Source organism: Meleagris gallopavo, chromosome 17, assembly GCF_905368555.1.
Source record: "Meleagris gallopavo chromosome 17, MGAL_WU_HG_1.1, whole genome shotgun sequence".
In the NCBI taxonomy this organism is placed as follows: domain Eukaryota; kingdom Metazoa; phylum Chordata; class Aves; order Galliformes; family Phasianidae; genus Meleagris; species Meleagris gallopavo.
In genome coordinates, this window is record NC_139420.1 from 6,941,234 (window position 1) to 6,962,333 (window position 21,100).

General features: G+C 49.1%; 3 protein-coding genes across 4 annotated transcripts; 1 reads left to right on the forward strand and 2 right to left on the reverse strand.

Annotated features, from left to right (window-relative positions):
* The first annotated feature begins 170 nt into the window (after positions 1-170).
* Positions 171-12,433, forward strand: ANKRD13A (ankyrin repeat domain 13A). Of its 2 annotated transcripts, none has more exons than XM_010720362.3 (16): positions 171-315; positions 881-1,023; positions 3,079-3,211; positions 3,346-3,470; positions 3,894-3,939; positions 4,607-4,750; positions 5,189-5,384; positions 5,963-6,029; positions 6,738-6,819; positions 7,302-7,360; positions 7,951-8,087; positions 8,448-8,605; positions 9,097-9,207; positions 9,560-9,711; positions 9,926-9,990; positions 10,532-12,433. In XM_010720362.3, the coding sequence occupies exons 2-16, from the start codon at positions 925-927 to the stop codon at positions 10,728-10,730; spliced, it is 1,773 nt and encodes a 590-aa protein (XP_010718664.1). In that variant the 5' UTR covers positions 171-315; positions 881-924; the 3' UTR covers positions 10,731-12,433. The 2 variants fall into 2 exon arrangements, with proteins under 2 accessions (XP_010718664.1, XP_010718665.1); XM_010720363.4 differs by having other exon boundaries at positions 178-315; positions 916-1,023.
* A 588-nt stretch (positions 12,434-13,021) lies between these two features.
* C17H12orf76 (chromosome 17 C12orf76 homolog) lies at positions 13,022-14,253 on the reverse strand. The gene is made up of 2 exons (XM_085238840.1): positions 14,003-14,253; positions 13,022-13,919 (listed from the first exon to the last, which is right to left on the reverse strand). Exons 1-2 carry the CDS (start codon positions 14,094-14,096, stop codon positions 13,834-13,836), a joined length of 180 nt encoding a protein of 59 aa, XP_085094966.1. The 5' UTR covers positions 14,097-14,253; the 3' UTR covers positions 13,022-13,833.
* An 847-nt stretch (positions 14,254-15,100) lies between these two features.
* LOC100541067 (sodium-dependent serotonin transporter-like) lies at positions 15,101-20,575 on the reverse strand. Its single transcript, XM_085238841.1, has 13 exons — positions 20,328-20,575; positions 18,872-19,006; positions 18,514-18,733; positions 18,232-18,370; positions 17,961-18,095; positions 17,093-17,196; positions 16,801-16,928; positions 16,502-16,614; positions 16,296-16,427; positions 16,111-16,210; positions 15,915-16,015; positions 15,569-15,736; positions 15,101-15,390 (listed from the first exon to the last, which is right to left on the reverse strand). Exons 1-13 carry the CDS (start codon positions 20,518-20,520, stop codon positions 15,310-15,312), a joined length of 1,749 nt encoding a protein of 582 aa, XP_085094967.1. The 5' UTR covers positions 20,521-20,575; the 3' UTR covers positions 15,101-15,309.
* Between the last annotated feature and the right edge of the window lie 525 nt (positions 20,576-21,100).

The following is a 21,100-nucleotide window of genomic DNA, read 5'->3' on the forward strand; positions in this document are numbered from 1 at the left end:
TGGCAGGGCGGGCGGGCGAAACCAACGCTGCCCAGAGGCGGGGGAGGCGGTGCGCACCGGGAGCCTCGTCCCGTATTACGCTGCAGCGGCGCCCCCCCCAGAGCGGAGAGCGATGGTGGAGCCGGCGGGCGGGACGCCCCGTATGTTAGTGGGGGGGGGAAGAGTAGGGAACGGCGACTTCCGCTTGCCCGGGGCCCGCCGGTGGCAGCAGGCTGAGGGCAGGACAGGGCCCGGCGGCCTTTTCTCCGCACCTGCCGTGCCGTGGGTCGTCCTTACCGCTGCCCTGGAGGGAAAGGAAGGGGCGAAGGGACGGGGGTGAGGAGACGGCCTGGGCGGGAGCTGGGGTTTGAGGTGGGGCCTTGGGATGCAAGGGGAAGGAGCAGGGCTCTGGAAGAGGAGTCTGGGGGATAGGGGTGGGAAGAAGGAGTGAGGGACTGAGGGGGGACCCCAGGAATGGGATCGGGGGGTGGGCAGGAGCAGAGCCTCAGGGCTGAGGGTCTGGGGAAGGAAGGGAAAAGAAAGGGGGAGGAGAAGGCAGAATCTGAGGTTTAAGAGGGATCCCAAGATAGGGGTCTGAGGGGGACTCCAGGAGCAGGGGTCTGAGGGGAAGGGGACAGGAGTGAGGGGCTCAAGGAGAGTCACAGGAGTGGGGGCCTGGGAGAGGGGAGGGATGTGGCCGCAGGGATGAGGGCTGAGGGGCAGAAACTGGAGCTTAAAGGGGACCCCAAGAGCAGGGACTTGAGGGAGGCCCTAGGGATGGTGGTTTGGGGAAGAGTCCTGACGGGGAGGCCCTGGGACAGAGGCCTGAGGGGACCAGTAGGAGCAGCCCCCCAGGGTGTGGGATTTTGCATGAGGCACCACTAAACAAAGCGGGGGGCAGTGAGGGCAGGCTGCCCGCTTCCCCCGCTCCTGCAGGTGTGTGGCATGATGAGTTCCCCCGGCAGGGCCAGCAGTGCGTTCCCCCTGCACGTCCTGGTGTGGAACAATGAGTATCGGCAGCTGGATGAAAAGCTGCAAGAACAGGTAACTGCTGCCCTCCTGGACAGAGAGAGCCTTGGCTGTGCCCTGGGTCTGTGCCAGGCTGGTGGGACTGTTCTTCTTCTGCATCTAGTTGTGGGTTTGGGAGTGAGGTAAGAAGGTATAGGGATGTGATGGACTTTCATTGTTTTTCTGTGTAAATAAGCAGCAAGCACAGCTTAGCTTAATGGAAAATCAGAGTGCAGCAGGGCTGCTGCTGCTGGAGATGAGGGCAGGCTGTGGCTTGCTGAGGACCAGCAGTGCTTAGAGGCAGCAGTTTTATACTGGCTGGAGTGTTCTCAGCATCTCAGTTTAAAAAAAAAAAAAAAAAAAGACTCATTGTTTTATGCTGTAGAGTAGAAAAATACAAAGCTGTTCCCTCTTTGGGATGGCTGAGGGAGAAATAGTAATGACGTAAGGGAATAACAGTCTGAAATGCTGCAGCAGAGCTCAGGCTGAAGTATCCTTTGTGCTGAGGCACTGTGCAAAGGCTCAGGTGCATACTGGGGTAGGGGGGAATCATTTGGGAGCAGAACACACTCATTGCATTCTGCCTGGCACCACAAGGACACAATCCCAAGTTGGGCTGTGCCATTCCTGACTGGTGATTGCCATCTGCAGTTCTAACAGTGCTCCACGACTTACTAATGCTTGCTGAGAGCATGCACCTCTCCTGATTTTTGAAGGAGAATCTTTGGAATGCAGCTAGTTTTCATCTAGTTCACTTAACCTTAATCCTTAACAGAGTCTTTAATCTTGCTGGCACACTGCTTCAGTTTATTTCTATTGCACTAACATTTTGATATGTGGACACTTGTAATCAGATAAGGATCCTTGTGCTGCTTGTCTTTGTGAGACTGGGGCTAAGTGAGCATCCACACCTGTGGGTGCTCCTCTGTCTCAAGTACTCCTCATTGTGAGGCAATGAGCAGCGTGTTGAGATGGGACATGTCCATCTCTTACTTGATCTCCTTTTAAATATTATTTTTTCCTTTCTAAAGTATTCCAAAGATCTGTTTCCTCCTGCTTCCTTGGGATAAGCTTCTCGCTGGCAGAGGGGTGCGTGAAGGAATCGAAAGGCACTTTGCCAGCTGCACTGGGTATGGCAAGGAGGGGTGGAATAGTGGCTTACTGGTTAGCAGAGGTCCTTCCCACATCAATGTAATTAGCACTGGAGTTGTAGGAAGTGGGGAAGCAGATGCATTGGTATTCCAGAACAGAAATGAGAAAAGAATGCTTTAAAATGAAGCTTCCCCCATTGTGTGTGATCTTTCAAACTTGATGCTGTCAGATAACCGCGTTAACTTGCATAATAACTTTCCTGTTCTGCTATTGACTTTCCCCTTTTCCTTTAGTTATAGATGCTCTTCTGTTTCAAATCTCTAAGCTAATAGTGAAAGATATGTAAGGTATGAGTATGTTGTGCTTGCATGTTTTGGATATTTATGCTTGTGTAGTTTTTTATTTTTAGTGACTTGTACGAAATGCATTCACTCTTCATTGTGCTCTGTGTGTCAGTAAAATGGATGCCTTGTAACTTACCATTTGCTTCTATGCTCTCAAAAAGTGCTACACAAGATTGGTGTTGAATCACCTGTTGAGTTGTTTTTGTTTCTTTTCCCCTCTTTTCCCCTTCCTGTTACGCTATATGTTGAATCCTCCAGTGATCTCTCTTGAGCTGTTAACTGTGTGTGTTTCAGTGAGCACAGAACTGTCTTTTCCTAAAAGGGACTGCTTCAGAAGGGGAAATAATTACAGGAAGAGAAATGAGAAGCATCACTGGGAGCTCAGTTGTGTTTTACAATGATACCACTTTGTAGGCCCTGCTTCTCTTTTTATTTCATTGGGAAGTGAGATTGCAGTGTGCTGAGGGCAGAAGGGCAGCACAGCAGTGTTTGCAAACAGAGTGACTACATAGCGTGAGCTGTGTGGGCATATGTAGGGAACCTTGACTCCTAGGTTATTTCCAACAAGCTGTATGTGAACTCTTTTCAGTGCATTGTGGTTAACTGCATTTGCTAGAGCAACGTCAGCATTACTTATCTCTTGGATACTCAACAGGATGTTGATCAACGTGATCCCCGGGGCCGGACCTTGCTGCATCTTGCTGTTTCCTTGGGTTACATAGAATCTGCCAAAGTCCTTCTTCAGCACAAGGCAGATGTAACTAAAGAGAATGCACAGGGATGGACAGGTAAAGACAACTTTTAAAACAGAAATGGTGTGTTAGTACTTCTCAGCTGCAGGTGTTGTACTTTGACTGATTCTGCATTGTGCATTTTGCTCAGAAAGCAAACTGAAACCATCTCGTGCTTGGATTTCTTTCAGTTTTACATGAGGCTATCAGCACAGGAGATCCAGAGATGGTCCATATGATTCTGCAGCACCGAGACTATCAGCAGACCTCCAGGACGCTTGGAGGAGTCCCTGAGTTACTCCAGAAGATTAACGAGGTGCTTATTTAGTTGACTCCAGACTGTAAGTCTGATTGCAGTTGTTCGGTTGAGTAAACTGAAATAAGACAGATCGGAGTTCAGTTAATTGGAATTTGGGCAACTTAATTCTTTCCTTTCAGTTCACGTATTGCAGAGGCCTGTGGGAGGTGGAGACTTTTTCCCTGACCTTATTTTGAAATCTGTAGTCGTGAACTTCAGTGTTCAAAGGTGGCTGTTAAAGAGTTGCTGCTTCTGTAATAACATAAAGAAGAATAGCTCATTATAAAGTAGCAGCAGACTGAAGTATTATATGCTTGTTAGACCTGAGGCTCTGTTTGTTTTTGAGTTTTCCTTTATCTAAAATGTTAATGGAAAATGCTGAGCTGAATGTTAAATCAATACTGTTCTGTGAAGTATTCATAGGGTCTTTTTCTTCCCCAGACTCCTGACTTTTATGTGGAAATGAAATGGGAGTTCACTAGCTGGGGTAAGAATCCTGATTGTTGGTACTTCTTCTAAGCAGTAGACAAAAGGACTCACTCTCACCAATGTCACAAAAGCTATGCAAAGGGAGAGACTTATTGGCATTGTTGTTCCCTGCTCCCCAGAATACTTACCACCACCTCTCAGAATAACCCTTTGTATTTCTGTATCACAATTGTTCTTTGTTTCCATTCTGTTTGTGGGGTTGTTTGTTTTTTTTGTTTGTTTGTTTTTAACTGAGACTTTAACCATTGTTGGTCACTGAAGACTTTTCCCAGAGGCTTGCCTGCCTACCTTTGGTTGTTGGTGACCGCACAGACTTCTTGGAAGTATCTGCTTTGCTTTTAAAGGAATGAATGCTTGGACTTCTGGCTGACTTCATTTTCCAAACAGCTATCTATCAGTCTGAGATTGGTTTTAGCCCATTTCACGTCTTAGTCTGAACTAACGTCTCATTCCTTTTCACATTAATCTTTAAATCAAAATAATGGGTTTTGCCCCTTAGCTGGTTGCTCTGAAAGCTAAAGAGGGCTGTTGTCTTGTTTCCTGTGGATAATGATCACAGTACTGAGTAATTCATGTATTACAAATAGCACTTTTACTTGAATTCAGTTTTCCCATGTGCTTAGTTTCTTGAATATTTTCTATTTATGTGTTGCTTGCTTTTGTAGTTCCACTAGTTTCTAGAGTTTGTCCAAGTGATGTCTGTCGCATCTGGAAAAGTGGTGCCAAATTGAGAGTTGATATCACATTGCTGGGATTTGAAAACATGAGCTGGGAGAGGGGAAGGCGCAGCCTGATCTTCAAGGGAGAAGGTATGCATTTTCTTACCACGTCTGCAGTGTTGATTGCCAAATGCTGGATAAACCACAATGAGAAACCCTATTTTTGCTCAAAAGATCTGCTGAGGCTGAGTACTGAATTTTAAGCAAGTTTTGTGCACGTTTCCATAAATGTCTTGAAGATGGTGTTTTGTACTTTAACACAGTGGCTTGATTTCTTTGTTTTGCGTTAATCTGAGGTCAACATTTGATCATAGGGCAAAAATTCTACATCAAATTCTTACATGCTTTCCCCCTTTGATTCTCTTGCCTCCAAATAAAATGCAATTTTAAATGTAGTTCCAACTCCGAGTGTGAAATACAACAAACTAGCTTCCACCCTGATTTGATGTGCAGCGTCTGTTCGGTTTTACATTCTGGAGCACTACTGGTATGTTGTTTGCCTTTTCGAATGAGGTGCTGTTCCAACAGATGCTGAAGGTTGGGCAGAACTAATTGAGATTAACCACGATGATAAATTTGTTACCACGGAACGTTTTGAGATTTCCCAACACATGGAACGTTTGACGCTGGGATCTATGACACCAAAAAGAAGAGAAGTGGAAAGACGCCTTACATCTCCAATTATCAACACGTGCCTTGATACAAAAAATATTGCTTTTGAAAGGTAAGGTACGAAGTTTCTCTTATAAATCAACACTGCAAGTGTATTGATGGTCATACCTTCCAAGTGAGATGTATATATATGCAGTTTCTTTATCTTGTATACCTAGCACTTCCTCGGAGCTTCCCAGGATTAGTCCATGTGGTGTTCAGTGAGCCTTATTTACTACAGCATCTACACATCCAGAGACAAAGACTTCCTAGACAGAAATACTAACACTAGTTCCCAAACTGCAGTGTCAGATTACTTTTGAAATCAAACTCGGCGTTGAGAGCTGGATGTTAGACTGAATAGCTTATTGCAGATTGCCTTCCTCCTCTGTGGCTCAAGTGTCCACATCTGAATCTAAAATCTGTGGCTAAACATGGACTTCTTCCATGAGCTGAAAATGGGAGCAGCATGACTTTCTTAGCACTGTCATGGTGCGTGTGCACGAGGACACGTTGACCTGTGCTTTTGTCTGAGGTTAATAAACAAATAATTTATCAAATATCATTTGTTCAAAGCAATTTGGGGAAGAAATGGACCATGTGTTGTGTAGGAGTGCAACAGTTTAGATACTTGTGTTCACTTTTTGGCAGAACCACATCTGGATTCTGGGTTTGGAGGACTGAAAAAGCAGAAGGTGTGAATGGTTATGAAGCAAAGGTAAAGCCTGTTCTGTACAGCTAAGGGGTCTCACAGCTCACTGAAATGTTGCTGTTTTGCCTTCATTTCTTGAATATTTTAGGTTCTAAGCTAGCTGTCGGGCTTTATTGTGTTACAGAACAGGGTGGTAGTGAGGATCTTCAAGGGTGCTGAACTTATGTGAGGAGTGGGTGGTGCTGTGGCACATGCCCAGGAGCTCTGGGGGAGGAGGAGGATCAAAGCATTTCAAGAGAAGAAGGGAAAAAGATTCAGTGGAATTGTTAGAACTGCCTTCCAAGGAAAAGAATTGAATTCATTCTTGTGTTGTCATTCCTTCACTGTTAAAAGAGGAGGAAGGGTGGGCACTCTCTAGTAACAGTATTGCAAGGAGATACAACTGATGGCAGCAAGAAACTGGTAGCACCAGTTCAAGTACCACCTTGGTTGATTTGTAGTGTTTCTATTTTATCTGCTTGCCCAGCAGGTGGCTGTACAGCTTCAGCTGTCAAGAAAATGGTACGTGGGGTTTTCATCATACCAAAGGGAATAGAAAATCAAGTGCAGCGTTTCCAGTTGATTGCTGATATGTTAAGGATTAAGATCTTTTGTCAGTGAAAAGCAGGTCCATGTTGCTTTATTCTATCTTAGGCTTGTATTTATGGTTCTTTTAGAGGCAATGTTAGTTTTGTAACCTGTGGTGATTCTTGTCCTTCTGCTCTTCTTCTAAAGGTGTACATGGCAAACAATGTAAATATAGTCACAAAAATCAGAACGGAACACTTAACAGAAGAGGAAAAGAAAAGATATAAAGGTAGTTTTCTTATAGGATCACTAAAATTAAATACAGCCTTTTGGCTCTCCAATACCTTCTTTTTAATGCATTCGTGCCTTTACTTTGTTTTGGCCAGCTTAAAGACTGGTCTGGACTTTGTTTTTTTAGGCTTTCTGTTGACTTCTGGTCCCATGAGTCTTTCTAATGTTTAAACTGGAGTAAAAGATGGGTAGCTGGTGGCCTCATATGGATACCTTGCCTTGCTCTGGGGTCACCAGGGGAGGCACTGTGAATAATAGTGATCTGATGATAGAGACATCTGGAAATCCTTGCCTCTATTCTGGATCCTGTATCCATCTTACTGTCACCTTTTGGTCCTGGCCTTGCCTGTTGAAGCTTACAGGGAACTTGGGCTTCCTCTTTACTGTGACTGGCTTACTGGACTCTGGGTCAGAAGCCTTGCTTGTTAGCTTGCTGTGTACAAAGTTCTGCTGCTAAGTTGTTTTTCATGTTGTCTGAAGCTGACAGGAGCCCCTTGGAATCGTTTCTGGGTACAGTGGAGCATGAGTACGGTGCTCAGGTGAGTGTCTGACCTCACAGCAGGACCCTGTGGCACAGAGGTCTGTTTTGATAGCTGTATGCATGCAGAATCTCTTCCTATTTCCTTAGCTCTGCAGCAGCTCAGATAACGAGGTTTGAATTTTCCCTGGGGAGACCTTTATTTGTTCTAAACCCTCAAATGTTCCTGCATTAGTACTATATACTTCCTTTTTGAATGCTCCCGTGAAAAAGATGTAGAATCCTATAGCAAAACGAGAGCTGGGATGTGAGCAGCAATGGTAAACCTGAGCAGGGTGTTCTGAGTGCTAGCCTACGGGTAATCTGGGAGCTGTGCTCACAGACCAGCAAGATCCTCAGCTGGGAGATGGTGGTAAGGTGGTATCAGAAACACTTAGTAACTCTGTATCAACGTTGTGTCCTGTGTTTTTGTTTTTTTTCCCTGAAATGGGTTGTTAGTGGTCCCAGTATGGCTTTAGAAACCACCTTCAATCTGGACACATTTAAACATAGCAGATACAGATTTTCTAGCTGCTAAAAGAGATGAGCTCCTTCATAAGTGGCATGTACTGCTTGTTTTGTACTTTGATCTTTTTCTCTCTTGCTCTGTAGAGTGCAGTGAAGACAACAGAGTATGCCACAAGTAACAATCCCACTGCTATTACTCCAGAGGAATACTTTGATCCAGAATTTGATTTGAAAGGCAGAGATATAGGAAGACCCAAAGAAGTCACCGTTCGAACGCAGAAGTGAGAAATAAAACTTACACCTATTTGCCTCTTGTCAGTCCTCTGATCTCTAGAAACTATTTTACAAACATCCGGTACAGTTTCACTCTCCTTGCAATGTTAATTAAAAGAGGCATCTTGAAGTAATCAGCTGTGGGCTAATTCTTAGTTCTAGTGCTGTAACTTTTCAAATACCTGACCCTCCCCTATTGCAAGGTGTCAGGAAACTCCTATGGTTTGTCTCTAGCCTGACCGAGAGTGTGGTTTGGTTTCTCAAAGCTATTGCTCTTTGTATGAAGCAGGTGGAAGTGTTTTTTATTTTGCTTTTTCAGTTTCCAGAACTGTATACTTAAGATGCTTTTATACAACTTATCCTTTCAGATTTAAAGCGACCTTGTGGATGAGTGAAGAGTTTCCCTTGTCCCTTGTGGAGCAAGTAACTCCAATCATTGATCTGATGGCCAGAACTAGTGCTCATTTTGCCAGGCTGAGGGATTTCATCACTCTGGAATTTCCACCAGGATTTCCTGTCAAAATTGGTAACGTTTAACAATCTCTATTCTAGCATCTTTGTTCTATTCTCTGTATTTTTTTTTTTTTTTGCATTCTTTGTAGTTTTTTTGCAACATATATTTACAAAAACCATTTTAGTTCTACCAGTCATCTTGCTACATGAGAACCAAGCTGTATGCTATTTATGTCTGGGAACATGGGATCCAAATTCTCAATGACCAGTATAGAAGCACGATTTTAAAGATGGTGTAACTTAATAACTTAATAAGAATGAGCTGTTCCTAGCCCTTTCCTTGGGGTTGAAAGGATTTTGATTTGGCAATTATTTTTTTTTTTTTTTTAAATAACTTCATGGAATGTAGAGGCAGAATGACAAAGACTAAGGGCAAGTTCTTGGTGATCTGAGTTGCGGTTCACTTAGTTGTTGTGACATCCTGCTTTTGGATTATATGAGATAATGTGAAAACGAATGACAGACTTCTCTTTCTGATACAGATTTTGTTGTTTTTTTTAATAGAAATTCCCTTATTTCATGTGCTGAATGCTCGAATTACATTTGAAAATGTCAACAGCTGCAGGACAGCTGAGAGAACATCACAAACGGGTGGAGGTGTGCAGGGGGATTCAGGTGAGGAGTGAAGAATGCAATGATGGCATCTCGTTGTTTCTGTTTGTGGAGTGAGTAGAAGAGCTTTTACATCCATTGCAAATAACCAAAAGAGGAGTCAGAGGTACTGGAGTATTTATCTCTTCCATTCTTTTTCTTCCACTGTGATTTTGTCAAGGTTCAGCTACCTTACCTAAGACTGTACTGCATCTTACTGCCACGCTTGTTTGCCAGAGCCTCTGGCCACATGTAGGCAGGTGGCTTATCTGCATTTTTGGAGTTAATCATGTATGAACATCCATTGGATTTTTTTCTATTAACAACTTGCAAAAATATACTATGCCATGTTTGGAACTGTATTTTGCTTCTATAGGTGCTAATTTTGAGGTTGACCAGTCAGTGTTTGAGATCCCCAAATCTTACCACGTCCAAGATGATGGTAGGAACATCCATGTGCACGATGAAGATAACGAGATTATGCAGTTTGCTATTCAGCAGAGTCTGTTGGAATCCAGTGGAAATAAAGTAAGTGTGCTGTAATCTGCTCAGTGCAGATCTGTCAGCTTTGACAGCAAATGTGCAGCAATAGCTGTCTCTAAATTAAGCCATTATGTATAAAGTGCCACGTAGGATGGATTTTCCAAGAACCTCAGAGGAGAAAAATAGAGTAATTTCTTTTCAAGAAGAAATAAGAGTGAGTTGCACTGCCAATCTATGAAATTCTTTCTCCAATTCCTAGGAAGTGGGGGCGCATTCCAATGGAGCAGTTGCATATTCACAGGACTTCAATATACAGTATCAGAGGTAACTAATTTTCTGTCAAGTCATGTGTAATAGACCAAAGAATGTCCAACAGTAGCATGAAGATTTTTTTTCTGAAGACAGGTGGCAGACGCACGGAATTCAAGGTCTGTCTTGCTGTGCTGCTTCAAACTTTCCTTGTATTTATTTATTTTTTCAACAAGCCAGAGCTCCAGGCTGGGCCTCACTAGTCTGTGTAGTATGTCCCTTTAGTTCAGCTCCAGAACTGACCTGCACATGTCAGTTTTTCTCCTGATTATTTTTTTTTTTTTCCTCCTATTACACACAGCCTTTCTGTTCTGCTATTAGAGCTATGAGTTTGGCCCCTCTGGATTGGTATATTCCTGAGGATCCCTAGAATAAGAAGTCTTAAGTATGGCTGTTAGATTTTGATATCTTACACTGAGAGCTGCTTTCTGCCCTGTAAGATTGTGATTCAGGCTTGCAGACTGAACACAAGTTGCTAGGGTGGATCCTTGCAGGAAACATGAAATAAGCTCCATCTCTCCTCCTTCTCAAAGTTCTGTCTTTCTGCTTTCTCCAGGGCACTGCAGGAGAGCTATCTAACGAGCACAGGTAACTCACAGTGCAGCAGCCCTAGCGAGCCTTCCAGTTTTGAGAAGGACTTGCAGCTTGCCATGGAGCTGTCTGTCCGAGAGCAGGAGGAGCGAGAGAGGCAACGCCGTGAGGAGGAAGATGCAGAGCTGCAGCAAGTTCTACAGCTTTCTCTTGTGGAAAAATAACTCTTGAAATAAGGATGACCAAATCCGTGCGAAGCTGGAGGCTTTCAGAGCTCTCAGGCTGAAGACCACTCCTGGATTGCTTAAGTGAACATTTCACCTGCCTTCTTCATTGTCACTGTAATATCAGCTACAACAGCTGATGTTTTTTAAATTGTTTTATTATTTTTGAGGGAGATTCAGTAACTGGGCATTCTGTGTTTAACTGCCTAGCTGTGCAGCCTTAGCTGTGACATTCTTCTACCTAAACATGTTTATTGAAGAGCAGGTGGAAGGCTTGCTTAGCACCAGGTGTTAGGGTTGCGTTGAAGTTTAAAAACCTGATTTATGAGGAGTTCAGAAGGGAAACTTCTTCATTACTTACCAAAGAAATACTCATCTGCGTAGTCACTTCAGAATAATTCAAAGCCATTGTCTCTGTTTCTTCCAGTTCTTGCCTGGAAGGTATCTCTATGCATTCACATACGTACAGTAGTTTTCATGCTGACAGATGCTCTGTTAGTTTTGTTTATACATGATTATTTCTTCTCCAGTCACTGAGACTTTTATCATATGCTCCTGCTTACAAGGGATAATTTTATACTTGAACAGCTAATCCAAGCATGAGATTAAACTAGTGCTTTCTGAAATCAGACAAACCAAGCAGCCAGTACAATTTTAGCTCCTCAAGTGGGACCATTCTCCTAAAGTAGCACTTTCTGCAGTGATTCAACACCAGCTCGTTCCCATAGTCAGAGGGGCAGCAAGGAAATAAGTGATAGATACAGGTGCTTCTTGAGATCACTGTGTGTGTGCGTGCGTGTGGGTGCTGCTGAATTCAAACAGGAGAAAAGTCAGTTGAGATTTTAATGTATACTTATTGGAAGATCAGTTTTAATTCTGTCATCTGAAAGGGAAAACGTGTGTTGCTTTTTAAAATTCAAAGGCTTATCCTTCATGTGAATACGTACTTTTTTTATCTGAATCTTTTTATTGATTTTTAAACCAAGCCACGATGACTGCACTCCTTGAAATGGTATCGTTACAATTCAGAAATAGGTTTTAACAGCTTTCCTCAGGTCTTTCCTCCTACAATAGAGTTGTAGCTATTCTACTTGCACTTCTGCCAGTGTTTACAGTACTCACACTGTGACTCTCAAGTGCACTCCACACGTACACAACGATGTGCGCCCACAGGAAGGCCTTACAGCAGTCAAACATCAGCAATATTGCTCAGTCCCTGCTCACAGTGCTGTGAGAACCTATGGTACGTATGCTGTCATCTTGCTGCCTACCCCTGCTCTTCTCCTCGAGCAAACCAGGGCAGCTCTGTGCAACCATTAACTCCTTTAAAGTCATTATGACACAACCAGAGAGATGGTTGGTAGCTTAGAACTTCATTTTTAAACCAATAATCCATATTTCTTTGGGCAATTAAAATTCAGCGTCTATTGTATCATGCTTAACCTTGCAGCTTGTAACCCTCCCTAGCTTCCTGTGGCTGCAGGAATGGGGAATGCAACTCTTTGCATGGGGGCAGAGGGGCTGTGTTGGAACTGCATCTTTCTTTGAAAAGAGGATTACTGTGACTTTCTGGGTTACAGAAAAGGGAATAAGCCTTGCATTCAGCTCTTGACAACATTATGGGTTAAAAGATAAAGTTGTGTTGGTTTTGTTTGTTGTTTTCTTTCCTCCAGCGGAAATAAAGAGTGCTGTTACCTTTGTAAGAGTGCTATCTGACTTTGCTTTTTGCTAGTGAGCATCTCAGAGGTGAGAAGGAAAAAATAAAATGGGGCTCAGTGAACTGTCTTCAGCAAATTAAAGGCAGGCTGGTGTTGAGGCTTCAGTGCCCTTGGTCAGTTCTGTATGCACCTTCTTGTGAGTAACAGATGGAAAAGAGCAGGAGCGAGTTGCGCTGTATGTTCATATTAACACTGCTGTCCAAAAATAAAGCCTGTCAATTTCTGTTCCATGAACAGACTTTGGGATTATGTGGGAAAGCAGAACATCAGTCACAAAGAGCTGCATCTGTGTTCTGAACCTAGGGGGAACTTCTACACGCCAGCACCTTAAGGTCTGTAAGCTGTGGCCCTATTTCTGTGCTGTTTGGAAGTGAGACAAAGCAGGGGCTCTTGGGCTGTTGTTCTGGAGCTGGGTTATGGTCCATGGTAACTCACAATGTGCTTCATTTGGAAATCCTTTTGCCCATTCTCTTCCCTTGTCCTGCAGGCAGTAAGCTCGCAGCTGGGACGTGGGACTGCTTGGCCTTTCACACAGCTACAGCTGAACGTCCATGAATAAATAAAGGAGTCCTGCAGTGTTTACTTCTCTTTTATTTGTACAGAGAGACAGAGCAGGGGGTGAAGAATGAATGCAAACAACGCTGCTGCAGGGAGCTCAGCTCAGAGCTGCACCCACAAACAAGCACACAGCTATGGGCACAGTGGTACATGGAACAAAGGATGCAAAAATCAGCGAGCCAGAGCTCTGCAACCAAGAAGATCGGAAAGAAACATCCTGCCGTTAGCTTGCTCCCTCATTTGTGCTTCACTGAGATTAGAAACGAGGTCTGTTCCAGGCCAGGCTCATTTACTGATGTACAGACCAGCAGCAAAGGGAGCCCCCAGCTCCAGGATCTCTCCCTGCCCCTAACAGAGCAGGACCAGCCGGCTGCAGTGCGAGGCCTGCAGAGCTGACCACCACCTTTACTCTGAAGGTACAGTTTTAAAAACCTAAAATAAATTACTACCCCTGACCCCTATGTTAAATACCAAAGTAATACTTAATAAGCAAAAATCCAGTTGCTACTCCCAGCAGTGCAAAACAAAACAAAACAAAATAGCAGCATCCGTACGCACGTGTGACTTCAGTGTAAAACCTTGAGTTTGTTACCAAAAGCTGCGCGGCGTGGATCCGGCTGTAGCGCCAACGCGGAGCTGCCAGAGCTGGAGGTGTTGGGGCTGGGACGGGGTCCTCGTCCACGGCTGCTCCCCGTGGCTCCGCTGCTCGGCGCTGGGGCCGCCATCACTGCACAGCGGACGCGGTGATGCCGAGCGGAACCCACGCGGGGCGGCTCCGGGTGTCCGTGCGGGTGACGGCGATGTCCTCGAGCAGCGGGACGCGGCCGCTACCGCCGGCGGACGGGTTTGTAGACGCAGACGGCCACGAGGACGATGGTGAGCAGCAGGGCGCTGAGGATGCTGCCCAGCAGCACTGCGAGGGAGGAGCCCGGCAGGTCAAGTCCCCGCCGCACGGCACAAAGCGAAGCCGTCCCCTCCCAGCCCCCCGCTCCTTACCCAGGTTCTGTTTCTGCAGCACGGCGTAGGACCGGCTGCGCTCCGCCGGGGTCAGCGCCGCCAGCACGGCCAGCGCCCAGCCCCGCAGCGACATCTCGGCTCGGCTCGGCTCGGCTCGGCTCGGCTCGGCTCGGCTCGGCTCGGCTCGGCTCGGCTCGGCTCGGCTCGGCTCGGCTCGGCTCGGCTCGGCTCGGCTCTCCGCTTCAGCACGGCGAAGAGCAGCGCTTCCTCTTCCTGCCGCCCGCCCCGCCCCGCCAGCGTCAGCGCCGCGCCCCATCGCTGTGCCCCGCCCGACCCTGCGCTCCCCCCTCAAATTCTGCCCGTCTCTGCGTTCCTCGAGTTCTCCCCCGTCTCCGTGTCGCACACATCCCCGTGTTCTCTCCATTCCTGCGTGTCTCCCCCCATCCCCTTGTTTTCTCTGCTCCCACGTGTCTCGTAGAGTCATAGAATGGTTTAGGTTAGAAGGGACCCCAAAGTCCCCCCAGCCCTGCCATGTCCTGGCTGCCCCCAGCTCAGGCTGCCCTTCCATGGCCTCGATCACCTCCAGGGATGGGGCACCACAGCTCTGGGCAGCACTGCCAGGGTCTCTCTGCCCTCTGAGTGAGGAATTGCTTCCTCACATCCAACCTCAATCTCCCCTCTTTTAGTTCAAAGCCATTTCCCCTTGTCCTATCACTATCAGATATCACCATCTCCTATCCCTATACGTCCCCCATCCCTGTGTCACCCCTAAACCCATGTTCTCCCCACCCTGCTGTTGTCCCCATCTCTATGTGCCTCCTATCCCTGTGTTCTCCCCAGCCCTCTGTGTGCCCCCAGCCCTGGGTCCCCTCCATCACTGTGTGCCCCCACCTCTTGGCTGCGTCCTCCAATTCTGTTCTGTGTTATCTGCTGTGGGGACAGGAGGGGTGACAGCAGTTGATGAGTTCACATGGAGCCAGCGGCGTGGTGACACCACAGGCATCCCTCAGCCAGACAAGGTGACAGTGACCATGGCGACATTGCTATACATTGGGGTTCTGCTTTCATCCCGAAGGGGAGCACGGGGGAAACGAACCTCACAAAGCCGAAAAACACACAGCCTGCTCACAGCTGGGGCTTTGTTTTCTCTTTGAGAGGGGACCAACACATGGAGCAGTGACGCAGCGCCGCACACTGCACTGCAGGAGGCACCGTGGTCACTGCGTGCTTGCAACACCTGCAGCTGTGGGGCCAGGCGGCCGGAGGATGGTGGAAGTGACAGCGTCCTGCCTGCCTGATGGGTGTCACATGGGAACAGGGAGCAGCCTCTGCATCCCCTCATCGTGCTACAGGACCGGCTCCATGCCCACCACCTCTGCCTGGGGGTCTCGCACTGTTTTCTCCGGTCGAATGCAGACAGCGAGGCGCTGAAGCAGGAAGAGAAAAGCAATGGGTTCCATTCCTGCAATGGGACCTCGAGCTCTGCTAGCAGGAGCTGCTGCTCTTCCATTGGCCTGCAATGGCCCAGAGCTCAGAGATGTCCCAAAAACTGGTGAAAAGGAGGGGTGACAGCTGAGGACAGCATTGTGCTGATGTAGCTCTGACCTGCTTGAGGGACCCCGGTGTCCAGACCAGCTTGTATACCATGTAGACAGGGATGCAGATGAAAGAAGATGCTCCTATGAGGTGTCCCAGTGAGGTGCTCCATGCTGGGTACTGGTAGCCAAAAAGTGCCAGGGGTGGCTGCTCCAGAAGCGAGCTGGCCACAATGAACTGCAGAACCCAGGCAGAGCAATCAGGAAGCAGCTCACTGCAGCTGCTGGTGCTCTGCAGCTGCGGGTCAGCTGCAGCACAAGGCTCAGGGCTGCACTCAGCAATCCTGCCTGGTTGCCAGCTCCAAGTTTTGCCCTGGAGCACAGCAGCAGGAGGGGCTGAGAAATGCACTACTCACTGCCAGCAGGGCAGGGCTGATGGCCACCCAGCACACCTTCCAGAACAGCCCTGGGGTGAAGCCCAGCATGGCTTTCACATCGTGGGAGAACCGCTGGATCCCTGTGGAGCACAGAGCCATCGTGGGGCAAGGCAGCTGCAGCCAGTGGGCTCAGGCCTCATCTGGTTTCTAGGTCCCATCCCGGTGCCCCTCTCACCATAGAACCAGGACACAGCTATGGTTTCCAGCAGCACCACGGCCAGGATGGAGCAGCCAGCACCAAACTCCTCCAGCAGCTTCACCACGTAGGCACCGCCCTGGAGCGAGGTGGGTTGGTGGGATGGCACTGTGCTCACTAATGGGGCACAGCACAGGCCAACATCTTCCCCAGGCTGTACTCACGTAGGTGAGGGTGCTCAGCGAGCCCAGGAAGCAGACAGTGATGAGGCTGAGGACAAAGAGCTCCCTGCGCTGGGCCAGGACCTGGGGGTATTCATCCATCACGGCGGTGATCACGGCCTCCAGACCCCCAAACTGCCAACGGAGCACAGAAATGAGACAGAATCTTCCCCCTGCTGTTGTGCCAGTGCTGCTGCAGAGGTTCCTACCGTGCTGTCCAGCCCCAGCGTTATCATCATCAGGAAGAAAATGATGGCAAAGAAGGTGGATCCCACCATGTTGGCAATGGCTTCGGGGTAGGTGATAAAAAGCAGGCTGGGACCTAGGAAGGAGTGCAGGTTGGTTTTGCCTTTCTTCTGGGTGCTGGCAAGCAGTGGGATTGCATAGAATGTAGCAGTCCTGGCCTCACTGCCATCAATACACCCCTGGGTGCACAGGGGCCCCCCAGCTCCAGCAGGGGCACCATGAGGCCAGACAAGATGGGGTTCTGAAGCAGTGGGGGGCAAACCTTTGTCTCTGGCTACATCCTCCACCTCCACATCCCGCATCTCAGCCATGTAGCCCAGCACAGTGAAGATGACAAAACCCGAGAGGAAGCTGGTGAGGCAGTTTACTGCACTGGTGATGAGTGCATCCCTGGAAGATGGAAGGAGGGAGACGTGGCAAGCGGCTGAGCCCTCCCTGCACGCCCAGACCATCAGGGAAGTGGGCAGAAGCGCTCAACCCATGGCTGTGGGGCTCTACTGCAGCTGCTCTGGCACAGCCCCATGCCTGCACCACACCTTGCAGCAGGTGCTCACCTGTAGCAGTTGTTATGAAAGTGGTTGTAACTGGCCAGAGCGAGAAGAACACCGAATCCAGGACCCAAGGAGAAGAAAATCTGCGCAGCAGCATCAACCCAGACCTGGCAGAAGCAACAGGCAGCTGGAGGCTGGGTGGGTGCTCTGTGGTTTGCCCACCCCACAGCAATGGACAGGGATGCGCTAACTGTATAATCCACGGATATACAGATGGTATATGTATATCCAGGAGCTTGGTTAATGTGATTGTTATATCGGAGTAATGAGAGAAAGTCATTCACTCTATCCTGGGCTCATGAGATGGACTCCCATGGAGCAGATCTCCAGAGAGATCCTTCCCCACTGGCAGTCAGCTCTTAAATGGGTCTAGGAGAGGTGCAGCCAGGCTCCACCCCTTCCTGCAGCACAGGTGATTTGCCTTCACCTGTGCTCCCATGGCTGACTCATTGCTCGCCTCAGGTGATCTATCAGAGGTTCAGGCCGTGATTCAGCAGCCCCATACAGCTAACCCTAACCCTGAATGCTGTGCCCAGGGGGAGAGGAAGCCAAAGGGAGCCTCGAGCCTCTGTGCCTGGTCCAGGCAGCAGCGTGGCCCTGGTTATCTTTAATGAGAATTTTCAAGTGTTGCCTGGTAATTACCTACAGGAAGCCTATTGTCAAGCCAGGGCGAGAACACGGCTCGAACAAACCGTGGCAGCAATGAGATGGGTGATTCAATTACGGATTTACATTTCCAAGAGCCCATCCAGAGCATTTCATCTCTACAGAAGCAGTGCACAGGGGTGGGTGCACGGTGTGGGAGGGGTCTGTGTGCTGCTGGCCTCGGAGAGGGGGGCAGGGTAGGCAGAGACGGGGCACCTGAACTCACCGCTGTGCTCAGCAGCTTGCCCCAGTCTGGGCGCAAGTAGAAGAGGACCCCCCTCCAGGCTCCAGGCAGGGTGGCCCCGCGGACCAGCAGGATGAGCAGGACGAGGTAGGGCAGCGTGGCCGTCACCCACACCACCTACAGCAGGGGCAGCCATCAGCCATGGCACCGAGCACCCGACAGCCTGGCTGCAGGGGTGGGGAGGAGGCGATGTCCCGAGTTTAGCCAGGCGGGAGCTCAGGGTTGCAGCAGCATTGGCACGGGTTCTTCTTACCTTCCCAGAGGTTTTCACCCCTTTCCACAGGCTGAAGTAAACGATGGCGAAGATGAGGAAAAGGCAGAGGAGCAGCTGCCAGCGGATCCCCCCGACGTTGTACAGACCGCCGGACTTCTGAAGCTCCAGGACCTTCCTCCTACGGCCAGACAGGGTCTCAGGGCCTCACCTCCCCATGATGCCCATGGGCGGTGGTACGTCTGCTGCCAGGCCCCCCATCCTGCTCCCTGCACTGCGAGACATATCCCAACTCCAGCTCATTGCCCACATCTGGACACTTACGTATAAAACTCCTCAGCAGGGGACCTGGAGAAGTTGGTCCAGGTCACGTTGTTCCTCCCAAAGTAGTTGGTGCAGTTGGGTGTATTCCAGGGGTTGTCACAGCTCGCCCAGGGCAGGGTGCCCGAGAAGGATGAGTAGAAGTAATAGAGTGCCCAAGCAATGATGGTGTTGTAGTAGAAGGAGACGTAGAGGCCAATGATGCAGATGGCAAAACCGATGCCTGTGGAGAGAGGGGGACAGGTGGGAAAGCTGAGCCTCTCCCTGTGCCCTGCATGGGGCTGGTGGTATTTCATAGGGCTGCTGGTCCTGTGTGGGGCTGGTGGTGGTTCTGCATGAAGCGGGGCTGGGATTCACTCACCTTTGAAGATGGGGCAGATGTGCTTCCAGATGGGAATGGCGCCCGTCCTGTGGAACTGCCCCAGGGCCAGCTCCATGTAGAAGAGGGGCACCCCTCCAAAAACAGCCATCAGCGTGTACGGGATGAGAAAGGCTCCTGTGGGGTGAGGAGCAGAGTGGGGTCTGCTGCAACCCTGTACCAGGCGGTGAGTGTGCACAGGGATGTGTCATGAAGCATGGATGAGCATTTGGATGCACGCAGGCTTTGGGATGCCCTGCAGCAAGCAGCTCACAGGTGGGTGCCTTGCTGGGAACACTCAGCTGGGCTGATGCAATAAGCAGAACAAGGCAGACACAGGGGATGAGGCACTGTGCACCTCTCAGGTCTCAGATTTTAGGGAAAATCTCACTGATTGTCACCCCGAGATACAAGTAATTAACGCTGTCATCTACATTATTCATGCTCGCAGTGCTTTTAGCAGAGCTGTGTTGCACCCAGTGGACTTTTTAGAAGTGGAGCTGCTCTCTGTGCTGTCGGGGTAGCTCAGCTGGGGGTAGTTAATTGAACCCCCACAACTTCTCTCTGTGAGAGCCTCCACACACCGGGGGCATCACATCCCTGCTGCCCTGCCCTCATGGCACGGTGCTGCCAGCCCTGCAGGCTCATCCTGACTGGGAGTCCATCCCTCCCTCCATGGAGCTGCAGCCCAAACCCAGCTCCCCACCCAGAGCCCACAGCTCCCTCTGCACTGATGGAGAGCAGCTCCAGCAGAAGTTCACTGCCTGTCCCACAGGATTAAGGCACAAATAACTGCTTCCGTGGGGGCACCTGGGATCCACGCTGTAGCCTTGAGTGTGGTACTAATTATCTCCTGCTAATTTCCCCAAGCATGAGAAGATGTTACCCGAATGCCGACTTTGGCAATTAAATCCACTGTGCTGTTGCAAACGGCACAGAATTCTCATTCCTCATTTATAATTTCTATGCAAGAGTTATTATTATTATTATTATTCTGGTCTATTTAAAGCAATTTATTTAGCCATCATTTACTCAAGATGTTTCCTTCATGGAGCCTTTCTACCTTCTGCTAGCTCTATGGGAGGGAGCACCCCATGCTGCACAGGGCTGTGCAGATCAGGGCTCACACTGCATCCAGCACCACAACTGCATGGAGCTGAGACCGAAGGTGTCTGCAGGGTTATTCAAAGCACTGCCTGCCAGAAGTTTGCTTGTACCCAGTGATAAGACCAGCGAGAGCCTCCCACCCCAAACATGCAGCTCCATCACTATGGACCGGCGCAGGGTACGGAGAGGAGAGAGGTGAGGAAAAGTGGGGAGAAGTGGAGCTGCCCTCTCCAAAGAGGAGCAGCTAGAGACAAACAGAGAAAAGCAACAGCGAGTTCTCAGCATCCCAAAGCCCACAAACAGCTTTTTGCTCCCCCAGTGCAGACTGCAGCAACCCCAGCACTGTCCTTACCCCCTCCGTTTTGGTAGCAGATGTAAGGGAAGCGCCACACGTTGCCCAGATCGACGGCAAACCCGATGACTGAGAGGAGGAAATCCATTTTCTTGCTCCACTTGTCCCGGGGGTGGGCTGGGGGCACAGGGATGGCTCCGGGACCCCCATCGTGTTGAGGGGGGCCAGCAGGCACAGGGCAGCGCTCCCCCATTCTGTGCCCCTGCGAGTTCTGCAGGGTTGGGTGAGCAACTTGGGGAGGGAAGGATGGATTTTTCTCCGTCTGATGACAGATCTGAGGAGGGGAGGGTCCGGCTGCCTACGTGTCCCCACCTCCAGCTGGGAACCCATGGCTCCAATGGGGAGAGCCGTGCTTTGATCGGTACAGGAGGAGTGGGGAGGCTCACAGCTCCATCCCCTGCTCCCTGTATCCAGGGGAGCGTTTTGCTGTTGGGGTGGGTTTTTTTTTTTTTTTTTTTTGCACAGACGTGGGGTTAAGGCAGAGATGGTGGTTTGGTTCTGAACCCTTTCAGTGCAACATTATTTTTTTGTCCTTGGTGCAATTTGCAGGCCGGAGGCACCTCCACCTGCTGCCACAGTCAGCGATGCTTCGAGCTCTGGGAGGTGCGAGTGGTTGTACCCCTGGAAAGTGGAATAACTTCTGCAGCCCACATGCTATCGGGAGGGAATGGTGCGGTACCGAGAGCCAGCGCTCTCTTCCATTTGGCAGTTTAACAGCAAACTTCCTTGCAAACAAAACAGGCAGCTCCCTGCATTGCGCCCTGCACAGCTAA